General features: G+C 41.3%; 1 protein-coding gene across 2 annotated transcripts in view; it reads right to left on the reverse strand.

The window, feature by feature from the left end:
* wdr27 (WD repeat domain 27) overlaps positions 1-18497 on the reverse strand; it is a 171476-nt gene that overhangs the window by 81392 nt on the left and 71587 nt on the right. For both annotated transcript variants that reach the window (XM_035801061.2, XM_035801060.2), the window contains exon 23: positions 6361-6463. In XM_035801061.2, coding sequence (XP_035656954.1) covers positions 6361-6463 — 103 coding nt within the window. The remainder of the gene's footprint in view (positions 1-6360; positions 6464-18497) is intronic.

Genomic DNA, 18497 nt, shown 5'->3' on the forward strand with positions numbered 1-18497 from the left:
TGAAGATACAAGACAAAACATCAATCGAGACAGTTGATCGAGTCATCTGGCACAAAGATTTGGCTGAAGAACATGCTCGGTTATATTACAGATATATATCACTGAGTGGAGGGAGGGAAAAACGTATTCGCTTTGACCTCCAAAACCAGGGCAAGATTTATACCTGGAGAAAGAAGCATTCAAACCACATAGTTTAAGGTCTGGGTTTCTTATTACCAAACCACCAGGGTGCTATTCACCGTCTTTGCTCAACAGCCATCTAAAATAAGCTTCATGACTGGACTGAGTTGTAGGCCTCTTAGGTTGTGATGGTTCCCAGGGCCTTGTACTTTCTCTGTAACTAACATTTGAGTTACAGAGCTCGAGTTGAGTGTGCTTGACCCTCTCACCTACCTGACTAATTAAAATTGATGGAAGCAATCCATCACATTTTAGTACATTGTCCTAACCAGCTAAATGTTGAATGGCAAGTGGACGCTTTCATGTCTTTCACTAACAACTCTTTTATACAAATTAAATCTCTTACTTAGTCTGGTCCACACATGGCAAGAAGCTATGTTGAGCCAACTCTTTAAAATACTAAATTGAACAGTCATCTTCAAGGAATTGGACTCACCAGGCCACCAAAATAGCTACTACATGCATTCATATATTTTATCTGTACACCAAAACACGATAACTGTGTTGAAGTTCTTTGTAGAACAAGAAAGTGCTTGACTTAAAAGTTAAAAGTTATAGGCCTATACCCAAGGGTTCAATGTTCTTCTATTCGTGCTCTAGCTTTAAAGATAAATGTTTGAAGGTTAACCGTATCATTGGTTCAGTGGTCTACTCTAGTGGTCTACTCTAGTGGTCTACTGAAGTGGTCTACTCTAGTGGTCTACTGAAGTGGTCTACTCTAGTGGTCTACTCTAGTGGTCTACTGAAGTGGTCTACTCTAGTGGTCTACTCTAGTGGTCTACTCTAGTGGTCTACTCTAGTGGTCTACTGAAGTGGTCTACTCTAGTGGTCTACTCAAGTGGTCTACTCTAGTGGTCTACTCTAGTGGTCTACTCTAGTGGTCTACTCTAGTGGTCTACTGAAGTGGTCTACTCTAGTGGTCTACTCTAGTGGTCTACTCTAGTGGTCTACTCTAGTGGTCTACTGAAGTGGTCTACTCTAGTGGTCTACTCTAGTGGTCTACTCTAGTGGTCTACTGAAGTGGTTTATTCAGTTCAATGTTCAATCGACTGTGCAGTTGTACTGTTTAGTGACCCTGAAGCCAATTGAACAGAACTTCCCAACAACTCTGTCTCTCAACACAACTGTGCTAGTGGACAGCCATGGATTAGAAGTTCCACTGACTGTTGTCTTGGTTGGGAGGGATGAATTGTTGTGACGGATATACTCATCAGTTCTGGAGCAAGGCATTTAAACTCCCACACACACTGCTCCAGGGACACTGTAGTGTTGCAGGCTCCTGCTCCAACCTGTATGTGTATGCATGCATAAGTGTGTCTTTCGTAAGCGTTGGGATAAAGTGGAAGTTACATTTTCATTGGACCTTGTGTACAATTACACGGATAAACTGATCTTGATCTCTTGATCTATTCAGTGTTCTAGTGGACTGTTTAGTGGCCTAGCAATGACAACACTGGACAAACATGGAAGAAGTTCCAAGTTCCAGTGACTAATCTTCAGAAGAATGAATTCTTGTGACATCGGTAGTGTACTATTTCAAAATGATGTTCCAGTGTTCTGTTTTACTGTTCAGTGGCCTGTTAAGAAGGTTAACATAACTCCCCATCTCAACACGATGACTTCATGTAAGAAGTTCCACTGACTGTTGTCTTGGTTGGGAGCGATGAATTGTTTAGACAGTTCTGGCGCTGGTTTGGCACCAGTCATAGAGAGGATCAACCCTTTCAGAAAAACCACATGATTTCACGTTGAAAATCACATCATTTCACATGAAATTTAACATGTTAAATCATGTGTTTTAGGAACACTTTACACATTATCAAGTTTTTTACATATTCCAGCCATTATTACACCGCGAAGCAGCCTCCACTGGTGAGAACATGTAAAGCAAAATGATGATGTGAAAACATGTGTTTTAGGTACACTTCACACGTGATCACATGTTGCTTTACATGTTCTCACCAGTGGAGGTTGCTGAGGGGAGAACGGCTCATAATAATGGCTGGAACGGAGAGATTGGAATGGCATCAAACACATGGAAACCATGGAAACCACGTGTTTGATAGCATTCCGCCCATTCTGTTCCAGTCATGACCACCAGCCCGTCCCCCCCAATTAAGATGCCACCAACCTCCTGTGGTTGTCACCTGTTATCACATTAACCTCACATAAGATCATGTGATCACATAAAAACATGTGTTTTTGGAACACTTCACATGTATTCACGTGAAATTCATGTGTTTTTTCCGTAAGGGAACACTAAATACAAAGCAGCTGCTCAATAAAAGACCAGAGATTAGATTTACTCAGAAGTCCAGAGGAAAGACAGACACGATTGGAAGAAAAAAAAACTGTGAAGAAAGAGGGAAGAGAGAGCAAATAAAATGTGACAATGAACGTGGATTTGTGACCTCTACACATCGTTCAGGAATGAGCCCCTTTCGCTTTGCCATGTGGTACAAATCTGAGGTGAGTGTGTGTATTCTGGCCTTTGAAGATCCAATTCCATGACAGTCTTTGTCTCTCACATTCCCCGTCATGAATTGGAAAGCATTGGATTGGGGTAAGCACTGGCTTTGGGTTTCCACCATTTGTAAATCCATGACGGGGAGAAGGGTGGAGAATTGGGACGCAGACAATGTTTTGTACAGCAAGAAGAGGGAAGACCTATTCTGTAGAAGGTTTAAAAGGTGTCCGTCATGGAAATAACATAACAGTATAGCATGTGTTTGTGCCATGTACTGTGCCATGTTTACCATGTATTGTACAACTACATGCACCTAAACCACCAGCAGCGCATTTAGTTGTTTCATAGGCAGGCAACTAAGGCTACACCCCAACTGGCAGACCGTGGTTTTAACTTGTTTCCTGAGCAAAAATAAAACAGGGTATTATTATAATACATTTCTTCAGACATAAAATGCTGAAAAAAAACACCAGGAACTCAGCTCCATGGGATATATTGCCATGCATAATAGAGAGACGTGATCATATACAAATGTAATCAAGGTTTGAAATTATTATGTTTTAATCAAATATTATATCTGTAGTCAATAAATTATTGTAGTCAATTTGTAGTCAACAAATTATTAGTAATTATGTTCTGGCCCCCCGACCATCCGCTCAAGACAAAATATGCACTACAGTGCATCAACCTTTTCACCTGAGCTCTATATTTACAGTAGTTGAGTGTGCCCCTGTCCATAATCTTAAGCATTCTGCAGTTTGGCCTTTAGCCCAGATGGCGCACAAGGCTTGTCGATAAAGTAAAGTCGGAGCTTTAGAAGTTACCCATAACAGCGTTATAACTCAATTTGAGCCTATAACTCAAATCGGATGCCAGCGTATAAATTATACACCCAGAACAGAAAGCATTCTTCTGCAAATCCATCTCTATCAGGAGATAAAAGGAAAAGAAGGCATTGTACTGCAGTAAATCTGCACTGCTCTGTCTAGATGCCCTCTCACACACACACACACACACATATGCATGCACGCACAAACATGCGCAAACAAATTAACGACAAACACACATACACTGGAATGAACTGCCTGGAAATCACATGCAAGCACACAGACATGCAGGGCCGGTTCCAGGCATAAACAACATAAGCGACCGCCTACAGCCCCATGGCTGCTAGGGGGCCCCCACCCATTCTTTGACAATAATAAAAAATTGGGGAACTCTGGATCAGCAGTTTTTCTCTTTTTATGTCAGTCACTGACAGAGACTCAAATAGCCCATGTCAGTGTTAATTTTGGCAGCTATTTTAGTTTTAGTCTTAGTAAAATGTTTGTAATTTCATCCATAGTTAGTTTGAATTATTATCAGTCGACTAAAACTGGACTATTTTAGTCTCGTCTTTGGCTCAGTTGGTAGAGCATGGTGCCAGAGTTGTGGGTTCAATTCCCACAGGGGACCAGTATTAAAATGTATGCACTCACTAACTGTAAATCGCTCTGGCTTAGAGAGTCTGCTAAATTACTAAAATCTCACAGTCATAACTGTCAAGGGAGTGAATGACAGGGGCTTACAAAAATGCCAGAAGTACTACTGTACTCCTAATATTCAACAAATAGCAACAAAAAGCAACTGCAACTCGCATTTGTGAACTACAATGGAAGTGCGTCAACACAGACTAATGAATAACAGCACACATGGGAAAATAGAGCTTCTGTTGTGATCAAAGAAAACATTGCCTACATGAAAGTAAGAGAGTAAACTGTTTGTTTCTAGTTGAGGTTAGATACAAGTCAAGTCACAACTACCAATGAGAGGATTACCTAAAATATTATGCATGTATGCTGGCGTATGATTGGACAAAACAGATGAAAGGGAGCTTCATGTCAAATTAAATGCCCATTAGTCTCACATGGAATTCTTGTCTCGTCCCATTTTCATCAACTAAAATGAAAAGTTATTTGTTATAGTTTGCGTTTTTTTTCCAGGGCATCTCTTCTAGCTATAGTTTCATTCAGGAATAAGTCGTTGATGAGCACTTTTCCTCATAGTTATTGTTGATGAAATTAACACTGCCATTCCATGTCGGCTAAACGTTCTTAGATTGGTAAATGAGTCAGCTGTCTATACTTGTAGTAATCATGGTTGAATTACCAACCGGGCACGCAGGGATTTTGTTAGTCACTCACCCAGATGTCATAATAACATGGTATAAGTCATGGCAAAATGTGTAGAATTGCAGAAAATTAACTGTAAAACTGCAAATGTTTCTCTTTGCCCCGTGACAAAATGAGTCAAATTGCAGCAAACTTGCTTTAAAACTGCAACATTCTTTCTAAGTCCCGTGGCAAAATGTGGAGAACTGCAGGAAATTGACTCTACAATTATATTTTTTCTCTTTGCCGTCAAGAGGGGGGCCACTAAAATGTTTTGCCCATGAGGTCTGGAGGCCCCTAACAACATTTAGCTTTGGACCCCAAAAGGTTAGAGCACACACATGCATTGATTTGCCAGTGATGCGCTTGCCATGACAAGCATTCCTCTTGCTTCCTATTCTCTGTGGGACTGTCTTGGAAAAAGCATGAGTCATGTCATTCCATTGTCAGATTAACATCAAACAACTCTAGGTGAATGTACTAAAGACATAAAACTGGTCATTGGCCGTATTTAAAGTGATTCTCCGGTACTTTTGTATACTTTTTAGCCAGTAGTGAAAGTAGTGCTCTTGAGCTGGAAATTGCGTACTCCGTCACCTCTGTGCAGATATTTGCACCACGTCATTGCTCTCTCTCGCTCTGCTGATGTGTGTGCATCTTGTTAGTTGTCACTCAAATGGTGAGGGGCTGAAGATCATTGGCTAGAACTCAAATTGCTAGGGGGTTGGCCCACACGGGAGGAAATGTAGGGAAAGCTTCCAGAAAAACAGTTGCTTTCAAACTAGGGATTTTGTGGCTAATTGAGGTAAAACAGTAATTCTGATCATAGATTATGCATGTATGAACTACACATTGACACATCCAGCCCAAAGCGGGAGGTTTCAAAGGTTCCGGAGCATGTCTTTAATGTTGTGTAAAATGGTAGTGCTTCCTATTCTCTGTGGGACACGGGAAAATTATTTACATCAAATAAATGACTATGTATCATGTGTCACTGTAACATAAAACAAATGCACCTACTGTAATAGGAAATACAGGATTGCACTTGTCACCTTGCTCCCTTTAAGTTACTGTCAAATTCATGGCAACCCTTTGCATGATTTACTACAGCTATTACAACGTAGGGTGATGGCCTGTGACACCATACAGTACAGACTCCAGTTAACGGTATTTAAGACAATTTCAGCGCTTTATGCAGACCAGGGCTGGTGGCCCTTGACATCACATCGTAGATGCTTTCCATGACATTTCCTGATGTGTCATGTGTCACTTTAACATTAAACAACTCTAGGTGAAGATATTTCAGACTTATTACAGGTATTGAAGGTATTTTAGATGGTGTCAAAAATGATTAGTGCAGGGGAGAGGACGAAGCCTGTGAAATCCAGTAACACGGACCTCTGACTCTCCACCTGTATTTCAACTCCTACCTTTTAACTTCCATACCAGTTCACGTTTTTCCATAGAAAGGAGGATGATGAGACAGAAGAGGAGGAGGAATAGAGGGAGAGAAAAGAAGAGGAGGAGGAGAGGGAGGACAAGTAGGAAGGAACCACCACTCACACAGTTGTCTTCAGAGCCAGAAGCAATGAATCGTCCACAGGGTGAAAAGGCTGCGGTGCAGGGATGACAGCGATTCAAGTGGTTCTCATACCGCCGCACACACCTATGGAGAGAAAACAGAGTGGGAGATTTAAAGAAGGCCAATGAAAACTACTATTGCTGCTCTATTTGAACATTTCATGATTCTGCTTAGATTTATTTAGGTGTGTTGTATTTCAGTTATTATGGATCCCCATTACCCATTAAGGCAGTAACATACAATAAAATACAATTTTGAAACATTAAAATACATTTTACAACAGATTTCACAATACATTTGCAAACGATGGCCTCAGTCCTGGTATCCACAGTCGTTCATATTGGGTGGTTGTGTTTGTGTGTGTGTGGTTACCCAGGATGCCAAATATTTCCACTAGTTGCAAAAATGCCTCGTTCAGAACACACACACAAACATACTGATTTACGAGAATGTAAAATGTCAAACATCTCACCATTGAGATCTCAAAGAGAAGTAGTATCAAATATCACATTTATTCTGCTACCCTTAGGGACTAGGAACTAACCTAGTCTAGCAGCAAAGTGCCACTGCACCCCAGAGCAAGCTCCTTTCAGCAGAAAACAAAAAAGGGTTCCCAGGTGTCAACGTGGGAGTGGTGCCCAATGAGTTACAGTACCAAATAAAATCCAAGTTTATTGGTCGTGTACAGAGATTTATAGATGTTATCGCTGGTGCAGTGAAATGATTGTGTTTCTAGCTCCATCAGTACAGTAATCCCTAGCAATAAAAATCTAATAAAAAACTATACACACATAATACAGAAAAATTGAAATATCAGAACAAGCGATGTCAGAGACCGTAAAATATAAACATACACTGAGTACACCAAACATTGGGAACACGTTGCCCTCAAAACACCCTCAATTCATCGGGGCATCGACTCCACAAGGTGTCGAAAGGGTTCCACAGGGATGATGGCCCATGTTGACTCCAATGCTTCTGAAAGGAATGTACATACAGTATGTATAGTATGTATAATACTGTATTATAGTCAAGGGACATCCTATATACAGTGCATCTGGAAAGTATTCAGACCCCTTCCCTTTTTGCACATTTAGTTAAGTTAGATACTTTTTATAATATGGATTCAATAAAAAATTGCATAATCAATAACACAATAACCCATAATGACAAAGCGAAAACAAGTTTTAAGAAATGTTTGCCAAAAAAACTGAAAAACCTCATTTACATAAGTATTAAGATCCTTTGCTACTTGAAATTGAGCTCAGGTGCATCCTGTTTCCATTGATCATCCTTGAGATGTTTCTACAACTTGATTGGAGTCCACCTGTGCTAAATGTAATTGATTGGACATGATTTGGAAAGGCACACACCTGTCTATAAGGTCCCACAGTTGACAGTGAATGTCAGAGCAAAAATCAAGCCATGAGGTCGAAGGAGTTGTCTGTAAAGCTCTGAGACAGGATTGTGTCGAAGCACAAAACATTCTGCAGCATTGAAGAACACAGTGGCATCCATAATTCTTAAATGGAAGAAGTCTGGAACCACAAAGACACATCCTAGAGCTGGCCGGCCAAACTGAGTAATCAGGGGAGAAGGGCCTTGGTCAGGGAGGTGACCAAGAACCTGATGGTCAATCGGACAGACCTCCAGAGTTCCTCTGTGGCAATGGGAGAACCTTCCAGAAGGACAACAATCTCTGCAGCACTCCACCAATCAGGCCTGTATGGTAGAATGGCCTGAAGGAAACCACTCCTCAGTAAAAGGCACATGACAGCCTGGAGTTTGCCAGAAGGCACCTAAAGGCATCTCAAATCATGAGAAACAAGATTGAATCCTTTGGCCTGAATGCCAAGCGTCACGTCTGAAGGAAACCTGGGGATGTTTTTCAAAGGCAGGGACTGGGAGACTAGTCAGGATCGAGGGAAAGATAAATGGAGTAAAGAAAACCTGCTCAGGACCTTAGACTGGGGTGAGGGTTCACCTTCCAACAGGACAACAACCCTAAGCACACAACAAAGACAACACAGGAATGGCTTTGGGACAGGTCTCAATGTCCTTGAATGATCCATCCAGAGCCCCAACCTTTAGTCTAAATATTATGAAAAGAAACAAATCCATGCTTTTCACTTCTAGATTAGACTACTGCAATGCTCTACTCTCCGGCAACCCGGATAAAGCACTAAATAAACTTAGTGCTAAATATGGCTGCTAGAATCTTGACAATAATCCCAAAACTTTATCTTATTACTCCAGTACTTGCATCTCTACACTGGCTTCCTGTTAGGGATAGGGCTGATTTCAAGGTTTTACTGCTAACCTACTAAGCATTACATGCACTTACTCGTACCTCTATCTCCGATTTGGCCCTGCAGTAAGAGACTGGTACCAGACGAGTCTGGTGGGAGGAGCTATAAGAGGACGGGGTCATTCTAATGGCTGGGATGGAATCAATGGAACGGAGTCAAACATGTTGTTTCCATGTGTTTGGTAGCATTGTATTGATTCCATTCCAGCCATTACAATGAGCCTGTCCTCCAATAGCTCCTCCCACCAGCCTACACTGGAACATACCTACACGTACTCTACGGTCACAAGACGCAGGCCTCCTTATTGTTCCTAGAATTTCTAAGCAAACAGCTCTACAGAGCTTCATTTTTATGGAATGGTCTGCCAATCCATGTGAGAGACGCAGACTCGGTCTCAACCTTTAGGTCTTTACTGAAGACTCATCTCTTATGTAGGTCCTATGATTGAGTGTAGTCTGGCCCAGGGGTGTGAAGGTGAATGGCAAGGTACTGCAGTGACGAACCACCCTTGCCTTTTTGCCTCTGGGGGCTGAGTCACAGGCTTGCTAGTGTTCTCCCATGCCGTCCCTGAGAGGGATGTCTTGCCAGGCTTTTTTTTCTCTCGCTATATTCGACTTGAGTGGGTTGATTCAATGACGTGACCTTCCTGTCCGGTCCCCCCGGACAGGAAGGAGCTATGGAACCCTGACCTGTTCACCAGACGTGCTACCTTGTCATGCTGCTGCTCCAGTTTCAACTGTTCAGCCTGCGGCTATGGAACTCTCACCTGTTTACTGGATGGGCTACCTTATCCCAGACCTGCTGATTTGAGTCTCTCTCTCGACCTCTGAATGCACGGCAATGAAAAGCCAACTGACATTTACTCCTGAGGTGTTGACCTGTTGCACCCTCTATAATCACTGTGTTAATTATTTGACCTAGCTGGTCATCTATGAACATCTTGAAGAACAATCTGGTCTTAATGGCCAAGTACTCTTATAATCTCTACCGCGCACAGCCAGAAGAGGACTGGCCACCCCTCAGAGCCTGGTTTCTTCCTAGGTTCCTGCCTTTCTAGGGAGTTTTTCCTAGCCACAGTGCTTCTACATCTGCATTGCTTGCTGTTTGGGGTTTTAGTCTGGGTTTCTGAATAAGCACTTTGTGACATCTGCTGATGTAAAAAGTGCTTTATAAATACATTTGATTGATAACAGACAGACGACCTAATGCTTTTTTGTCTCACTGTGACTGAGCCGTAAGAGGAGGATGGAAAGGAGAAGGGGGGAAAGGAGAAGGAAGGAGGAGGAGAGAGAGGGAGGAAGGAAAGGAGAAGAGAGGAGGAGGAGGGGGGAAGTAGAAGGAAGGAGGAGGAGGGGGGAAAGGGAGGAGGAGGAGGAGGAGGAGGGGAAAGGAGAAGGGAGGAGGAAGAGGAAGGGGAAAGGAGAAGGAAGGAGGAGGAGGGAAAGGAGAAGGAAGAATGTGTGGGGATAATATTTTGACTGAGCAATGACAGCACAGAGAGGAAGATGTAGAGGAGGAGGAAGGGGAGGAAACTGAGTTTGGTCCAACCCACCGTCCCAGCGTTATCTGAGTAATGACAATGCATTGTGTGTGTGTGTGTGTGTGTGTGTGTGAGTGAGTGAGTGAGTGAGTGAGTGAGTGAGTGAGTGAGTGAGTGATGACAATGCGGCATGCTGCTGATGACTAACCCAGACAGGGATAGGAAGGTCTGTTCCCCTTGGACCCGAGCCGACGACGTTACTAAATCCACCTTGGTCCTCTGAGTCACTCGTCAATATAATCAACAAGCTAATCATAGAAATCATCTGGCTACTAAATGTCTAATGCTAGATTCCACTTCAATCAGTGTCCCCTCAAAGGCTAGGTGAATAATATCATAGTCATTTTCCCATAAGAGGTTTTTGTAGCCACCATAATTGAATTTGCAGACCACTGTAAAGATAAAATATGTAAAAAGTTACTTTTTTTGCTTTATTTGATTATTTCTTCCCTTTCTTGAAACTAGACTGCATGATGTCATCCCTGTCAGACAGTCAAGTAATGCAACCACCTTTAACAAGGAAGCAGTTGGGCCAAAATTAGTTTTATTTTCTACTCATCCTTCTTTTTTTAAAGTTCCAGTGTATAATGCTAGATTACAGTATGGATTTAACAGTGGGGGTTTCCAGCAGATATTTCTGAACTAAGCAGAAACAGACCACTAGACATTCACTCATCTCAGAAACAGGAAGCATGCTGATGTGATGTGCAGGGCCTGTATTCCTAAAGCATCTCAGAATAGGAGTGCTGATCTAGGATCAGTTTAGCATTTTAATCAAAATGCATAATAATGCGAACCCACCTGATCCTAGATCAGCACTGCTACTCTGAGAGGCTTTTGACTACAGGCACAGAATCACTGGTTACCCAGCACATATTGTTGAGGAATGTTTTTTTTGCTGCGTCTGGGCTGTTGTCTCATTGTTTGGAAATGTGCTGGAGGCCACAACTGCACACACTATGACGTGTGTAGGGATAACAGATTGCTGAGTAATAATAAACGCTGGTCAGTGGTTTACATGGCTTATAAAGCCAGTTTCTCCCAACTGAAGCAACTATTCAAATAGGAGAAGCCATAGTACAGAAACGTTGCTGATGGTAGCTGTGGTGCCAGTGGGAGAAAGAGTGTGTGTGTATTTCCTGGTAGATCTACACAACAGTTCAAATTAAACAACACGCAGGGAATATTACCCTTGGTGCTTAACCTACCCTGAAAAGCTTAATCAGAGTCCCAAATGGCACCCTATTCACTATCTAGGGCACTACTCTGGTCAGAAGTGCCATTTGGGACACAAAGGCATTTATTAACGTAAAGGTCACAATAAAAAGGAACACTAATTCAAATGCTCTCATCCTGTGTGTGAGAACCAAACACCCTTGGGTGTGTGTGTTGGTATGTCTGTCTGTCTGTGTGGGTTTGTGTGTTTGCGCATGTGCATATGTTTGTCCATGCATGTGTTTATCCTTCCCAAACCGACCGCCTGCTTCTTTACGGCCTGCCTTCTTTTTATTAGTTTTTGTTCCTACTTCGCCTGCCAGGCAACATTACTAATAACTTAGTACTTAGGATACTTGGATTCAGCAAAGCTCACTTTCAGTCCTGGGCTCAAATACTGTTTGAAATCTCTTAAAATAAGTTCAGCATTCAGCTTCAACCTTCCTGGAGTACAGTACAACAGTGGGCAGGGTTGGCACTTTTGGAAAAAAAAATATATACTGCTTCCATTGAAACACACAAGCTCAATCAAGCCCAGCCGAAGTATTTGAAATGATTTCAAATAGTATTTGAACCCAGCAATGTTAATATTGTGCCTTTTGTTCATTTTCTCTTCACAATCCAGGTTGGGCCTGCCTGGTTCTCGTTAGAATGAAAGATTACGACAACTAAGATAAACAACTATATTTAAAAAAATCTCTCATATTTCAATCAGTGGACTAGAACCAACCAACAGATTGCCTGGTGCAACAGACTGCCTGGTGGGTGCGTGTGTGCCTGGCCGCCCTGCAGTGCATTCTGGACCCTGTGTCATCAACCCTGGGAGCGCTAGGAAGATGTTTGCAAACATTTCATTTTTGGGAAAAACAATATAACATATTTAGAGAAGAGCAGAACCAACTAAATGAATAACAGCTGTGTAAGAATAGGAGCTGATTTCCTGGACACAGATTAAGCCTAGTCCTGGAATAAAACTATGCTCAATGGAGAATCTCCATTGAACTAGGTGTTTGAGTCCAGACTAGACTTAATTTGTGTCCAAGAAACTGTCTCTAGCTGGACTCCTACCAGTGGAGCCTAGCTCTCCTATGACTCCTGTCCATACTATATTAGAAGAATAACAGTGGGATGCTGGCAAATGGGTAACAGAGTTTGCTGAAGTTGGCTAGCTAGCTAGCAAGTGACAAGAACGTTATCCATCATGCATAGCAACTGTCTTGTTTAGAATGGACGACCAGTCATTTTCCATAGACGGTAGCAGTTAATTGCGTTGGGCCAGTAACCGAAAGGTCACTGTTTCCAATCCCAGAGCCGGCTAGGTGAAAAATCTGTCAATGAACCCTTGAGCAAGGCACTTAACACTAATTGTGCCTGTAAATCGCTTGTGGTAAAAGCGTCTGCTAAATGACTAAATGACTAAGTGACAGAGCTAGAGTTTGTCAGACCATGAGGCATCCTGAAAATCGCTCTTCTCACAAAATCATCTGCAGCATCCAGACAGTTTGGGATGCACACTAATATGACCCCTCTGTGGAAAGGTGAGACTCTTGCGAACATGTCATTTTGGCTCTGGGACGCCAACAGGCTTCAGAAGATTTACCTGAAGGTCCCCCGGTACCAGTTGAACAAATGTATGGCGGTATATATGGAGACTATTTAATGCCAAAAATAAGGTGTTAAATATATGTAGAATTTTTTTTTTTTTTTTACAAATGTTTCCTGATCTTTCTTATATCTCTCAGACAGGACTGACACTTCAGAACAAACTTCCTTTTCAATTCTTGGGGTACTGTCTGTTGTTCTATGTAGTGAATCTGTTATTCAATATGTTGTATGGGCTAATAATTTTCAGCAAATATTTTTGATATATATTTATTTTATACTTCAAGGTATATTCAAATTCAAAATCAAAGTATCAAAATTATCCCTGGTATAACCTTCTTAAAACAATTCCATATATCTTAGTAGAACCCCGCCAGGGCTTAAGACTCTTCTGGGTTATAAAGCAAACAGTATCCCTTAGGTCTTCAACAGCAAACATGTCAATTGTTTAAGCATATGTTGCAGCGATTAAAATATTTTTTTCTGAATATTGACAAAAAATATAATCTTAAGGGGGTTAGCAATCAGCGATGGAGTTGACAAGCCACTGACAGAGCTGACAACAGATACTCAAAACAGACATCATTTTGCAAAACTAAATACAAGTTCAATTCAAACATTTATAAAATATGATTCATGATTCATTTGAAAATCCCAACCATTCAAATCGTCTCTTTCAGCTCTGACGGAATTGAGTTGATGTTTGACAAAAAACACATTTTTCGTCTTCCTTCAAGTGGTATGCAGAGTAGCAATTTAGCTTTTCCTATGATGCTTTATGACACTATAACTTAATTAAATGTAACATATTTGAAACAAAATTCCTTTTCTTTCAGGCAGATGGAGTTGTGGAAATAGTTTGTTTGTGACCATGGTGATTCCAATTGTTTATTTAAATCTATCAAAAGTAGAGAACTTTATGGACCATGAGTGGCCTTGTTGCACTACATGTAATGAGGACATTAAGGGTCCTTCTGGAATAGCTGTCCCTGCTCATTCCCGATTCATTTAGGAGTTTAGACCAATCTGACAGAGTTCACGTAATCTCCAGACACATCTTTTAGAACTCACAGTTTTGAGAGAAATATTCTTTAAAGTCAAAGAGGGCTATTGCAAGAAAATACACTGAAAAAATATATAAACACAACATGTAAAGTGTTGGTCCCATGTTTCATGAGCTGAAATAAAAGTTCACAGAAACATTCCATACACACAAAAATATTATTTCTCAAAAATTGTGCGTACAATTTTTTGCATCCCTGTTAAGTGAGTATTTCTCCATCCACCTGACAGATGTGGCATATCAAGAAACTGATTAAACAGCATGATCATTACACAGTTGCACCTTGTGCTGGGGACAATAAAAGGCCACTTTAAAATGTATAGTTTTGTTTACACAACACAATGCCACTGATATCTCAAGTTGAGGGAGCATGCAATTGGAATGCTGAATGTAGGAATGTCCACCAGAGCTGTTGCCAGGTAATGTAATGTTCATTTCTCTACCATAAGCCACCTCCAACGTGGTTTTAGAGAATTTGTCCAACCGGCCTCACAACTGCAGACCATGTGCATGGCGTCGTGTGGGTGATTGGTTTGCTGATGTCAGCGTTGTGAACAGAGTCCCCCATGGTGGCGGTGGGGTTATAGTATAGGCAGACATAAGCTACGGACAACAAACACAATTGCATTTTATCGATGGCAATTTGAATGCACAGAGATACCGTGACAAGACCCTGAAGCCCATTATCGTGTCATTCATCCGCCACCATCACTTCACGTTTCAGCATGATAATGCACAGACCCATTTCGCAAGGATCTGTACACAATTCCTGGATGCTGGAAAATGTCCCAGTTCTTCCATGTCCTGAATACTCACCAGTCATGTCACCTATTGAGCATGTTTGGATGCTCTGGATTGACCTGTATGACAGCGTTTTCCAGTTCCCGCCATTATCCAGCAACTTTGCACAGCCATTGAAGAGGAGTGGGACAGCATTCCACAGGCCACAATCAACAGCCTGATCAACTCTGTGCGAAGGAGATATGTAGCGCTGATGTGTACTGGCTGGTTTTCATTAGTACACAGCGTTGATCGAGATCTTCAGTTTCTTGACAATATCTAGCACGGAATAGCCTTAACTTCTCAGAAGAAGAATAGACTGACGAGTTTCAGAAGAAAGTCCCTTGTTTCTGGCCATTTTGAGCCTGTAATCGAACCAACAAATGCTGATGCTCCAGATACTAGTCTAAAGAAGGCCAGTTGTATTTCTTCTTTAATTAGCACAACAGTTTTCAGCTGTGCTAAAATAATTGCAAAAGGGTTTTCTAATGATCATTTAGCCTTTTAAAATTATAAACTTGGATTAGCTAACACAACGTGCCATTTGAACACAGTAGTGATGGTTGCTGATAATGGACCTCTGTACGCCTATGTAGATATTCCATTAAAAAACAGCCATTTCCAGCTACAATAGTCATTTACAATGTCTACACTGTATTTCTAATCAATTTGATGTTATTTTAATGGACAACATGTGCTTTTCTTTCAAAAACAAGGACATGTCTAAGTGACCCCAAACGTTTGAACGGTAGTGTATATATTTTCCCCTTGTGAAATACCCGTAAATGTAAATGTTAAGCTCAAATAATGCTACGCCAGTGACACACACACACACACACACACACACACACACACACACACACACACACACACACACACACACACACACACACACACACACACACACACACACACTTCTCCTGAGCCACAATAGTCACTTTCTGGTTTGTGACCGATTAGGGAGCAGTTTAATGATTTGGATGAGATTGGGACATTACAGGTCACTTGTAATGAGGCCAATGTCTATATAGAACAAATCCTTAGCAAATAAACCAAGGCTTCGTCCCAAATGGCACCCTTTCCCCTATTCACCCTTATGGAAAAACAACATGAATTTCAACACATTTTCATATAATCACGCCATTTTATGTGAAGTTAATGTGGTAACAGGTGACATGTAAAGCAACACTTGATTACTTGAAACTACATGTGAAGTGTTCCAACTCATGTGAGTTGTGAAATTAGGTGATTTTTCTGAAAGGGCAGTACACTACTGTTGACCAGGGTCGAAGGGGGCAATAAGGATCTGGTCAGAAGTAATGCACTATAGGCAATTTTGCACCATTTGGGACACAACACAAGCAAATATACTTCCATCTGTCTGAAAAGGTATATGACTGATGGCCAAAATGTTTCATTTTCACTTTTCTCTTTCTTTTCACTGAGATGATGTCACTTTATTTTTTTAATGAAGCTTGAGGAAAAAATGTAAGCTTTTCCGAGCTCTTTGGGTTTTGGTACCAAATCCTTTCAGGTACATGATGTCAACACACGGTCATAGCAAGGCAATGAATGTGTCCCAAATGGCTTCCTATATTCTATACAGTGCACTACTTTTGGCCAGATCCATATGGGCCCTTGTCAAAAGTAGTGCACTATCTGGAATAGGGTTTTATTTGGGACACAGACCCTGAGACAATGGAAAATAACTCAGTTTAGTTATAAATACAATATTAGAGTGCTCAGGGAAATATACACTAATAACTAATGAACTGACATAGGCCAATGTTATGACCAGCTGCCTGTCACATGTGTGCACCTGCATGATTAAATAGTCTGACATCATCAATATGAGACATTCCTTGGAGGCTTCTACATTGACCTTTAACCCTAGGCTTAGGGGCAGAGGTAAATCAAATATCCTGACCTGTTTCAATAAACTGTCTGTCAGGTGATAGGCTGTGAGTACAGGAAGACATCTTGACAGGAACCAGACTTTTGAAGAACAAACCCAAACCTGAAATACGTATCTTCAGGAAGAAGAAGAAGAAGAAGAAGACAAGTGAAATGGAGTGGAGGAGGGAGACAAAGATTTGTCTTTGTCACGGAACAATGATCATGATGAGTAGGATGCAAGGGTGTGCAGCCTCTATAATATAGAATCAAGGCCACACCACAGAAGAAAAAGGTCAAGTTATCCTTAACTTGTCCAACCACTTCTACCAAGTAAATGTAAACTATGTTTGGATTTGCTGAGACGCAGTGTTGCGCCAGCAGATTCTTAAATTGAGCAAAGAACAATAATATCGTCAAGGATTAAGACCGAAGGGAATGACAAGAGAGATGAATGAAGCCCTCACACATATTTCAATATCACATCCACCATTTGGCTTCCTCTAAGAGACAATCACACACACACATATACACACACAGAGAGAGACAGGATTGGACCACTATATGACAGGCCGTAGAACAAGACCCTGACCAGAACATGACCTGGAAACGGGGCACAAATATTTATCTAAACAGATTCAGGCTTTGACAGACACTGTCTGGGCCTTGGATAGGACCAGAACTGGATTCAAAAAATGATTTGAAATCATTTTGATTGAGCTTACCTGGTGCAATGGAACCAATAGAATAGTCCCAAAAGTGCAAACCCCACCAACCTGGCACTCCAGGCAGACAACACTAAACGGTAAGGGTATTTAAAAAATATTTCAAATAGTGTTTGAACCCAGGGCTGGATAGAACACATGCAATGGAAGCAGTCTCACTCAGCTCAGACACAAAATAATGAGACACAGAAGGTGTTCAAATTCCAAAGCAAAGTGGAGTTCGACATCAATTGGCATTGATAGCCACATAGGATAGGCTTACTCAGAGCCAATGACTCTAGCTTAGACCTACCTCTCAATAACCTGCATACATGCAGGTTGTGGATATCTATAAACAGGGTGGACAGGGTGGAAAACAAAATGTACAAAACGTAGTTCAAATTCATTTGTCAAGGAGATACCATACTAATCAACTTTGTTTATTGAATAGAGAGAGACCGATGAGAAAGGTAGGCGAGAGAGTGCTGAAAAAGCAGTGGGTCAAATTTGAACCCATGCTAGCAGAGGTACATCGTACATGCGCTCCAGAGGTAGCGGCTTAACTCCTTTGGAATGTTTACATTTGGAATTTTAGAGATTTAATTCATTTAATTAGAATGTATGTGTATTTGAATAGACAGAAATGGGACCTATATCCCAAACATGGGGTGTTCTAATAATGTTATTGTGAACATTCAGATCCTGCTGAGAAGGATTTAGTGTTGAAGAATGAAAGTCCTTTCATAAGAGAGAATGGAATCCTCATTGAGAGAAAACATTTATCAATCACAAAGTGCTTTATAGTAACCCGGCCAAGATCCCAAAGAGCAAGCAGGGGCAAAGTGGCAAGGAACAAGTCCCTAGAAGGAAGAAACCTTGAGAGGAACCAGAATCATAGGGGAGGCCTATCCTGCTCTGGCTGTACTGGGTAGAATTACTTTTCAATACATTTCAAAACAACTATTCAGATAACCTTTATTTGAAAAAACAAGTAGTTGAATATTGGGATGTA

The sequence above is a fragment of the Oncorhynchus keta genome, chromosome 24 (genome assembly GCF_023373465.1).
Source record: "Oncorhynchus keta strain PuntledgeMale-10-30-2019 chromosome 24, Oket_V2, whole genome shotgun sequence".
Lineage (NCBI taxonomy): Eukaryota > Metazoa > Chordata > Actinopteri > Salmoniformes > Salmonidae > Oncorhynchus > Oncorhynchus keta.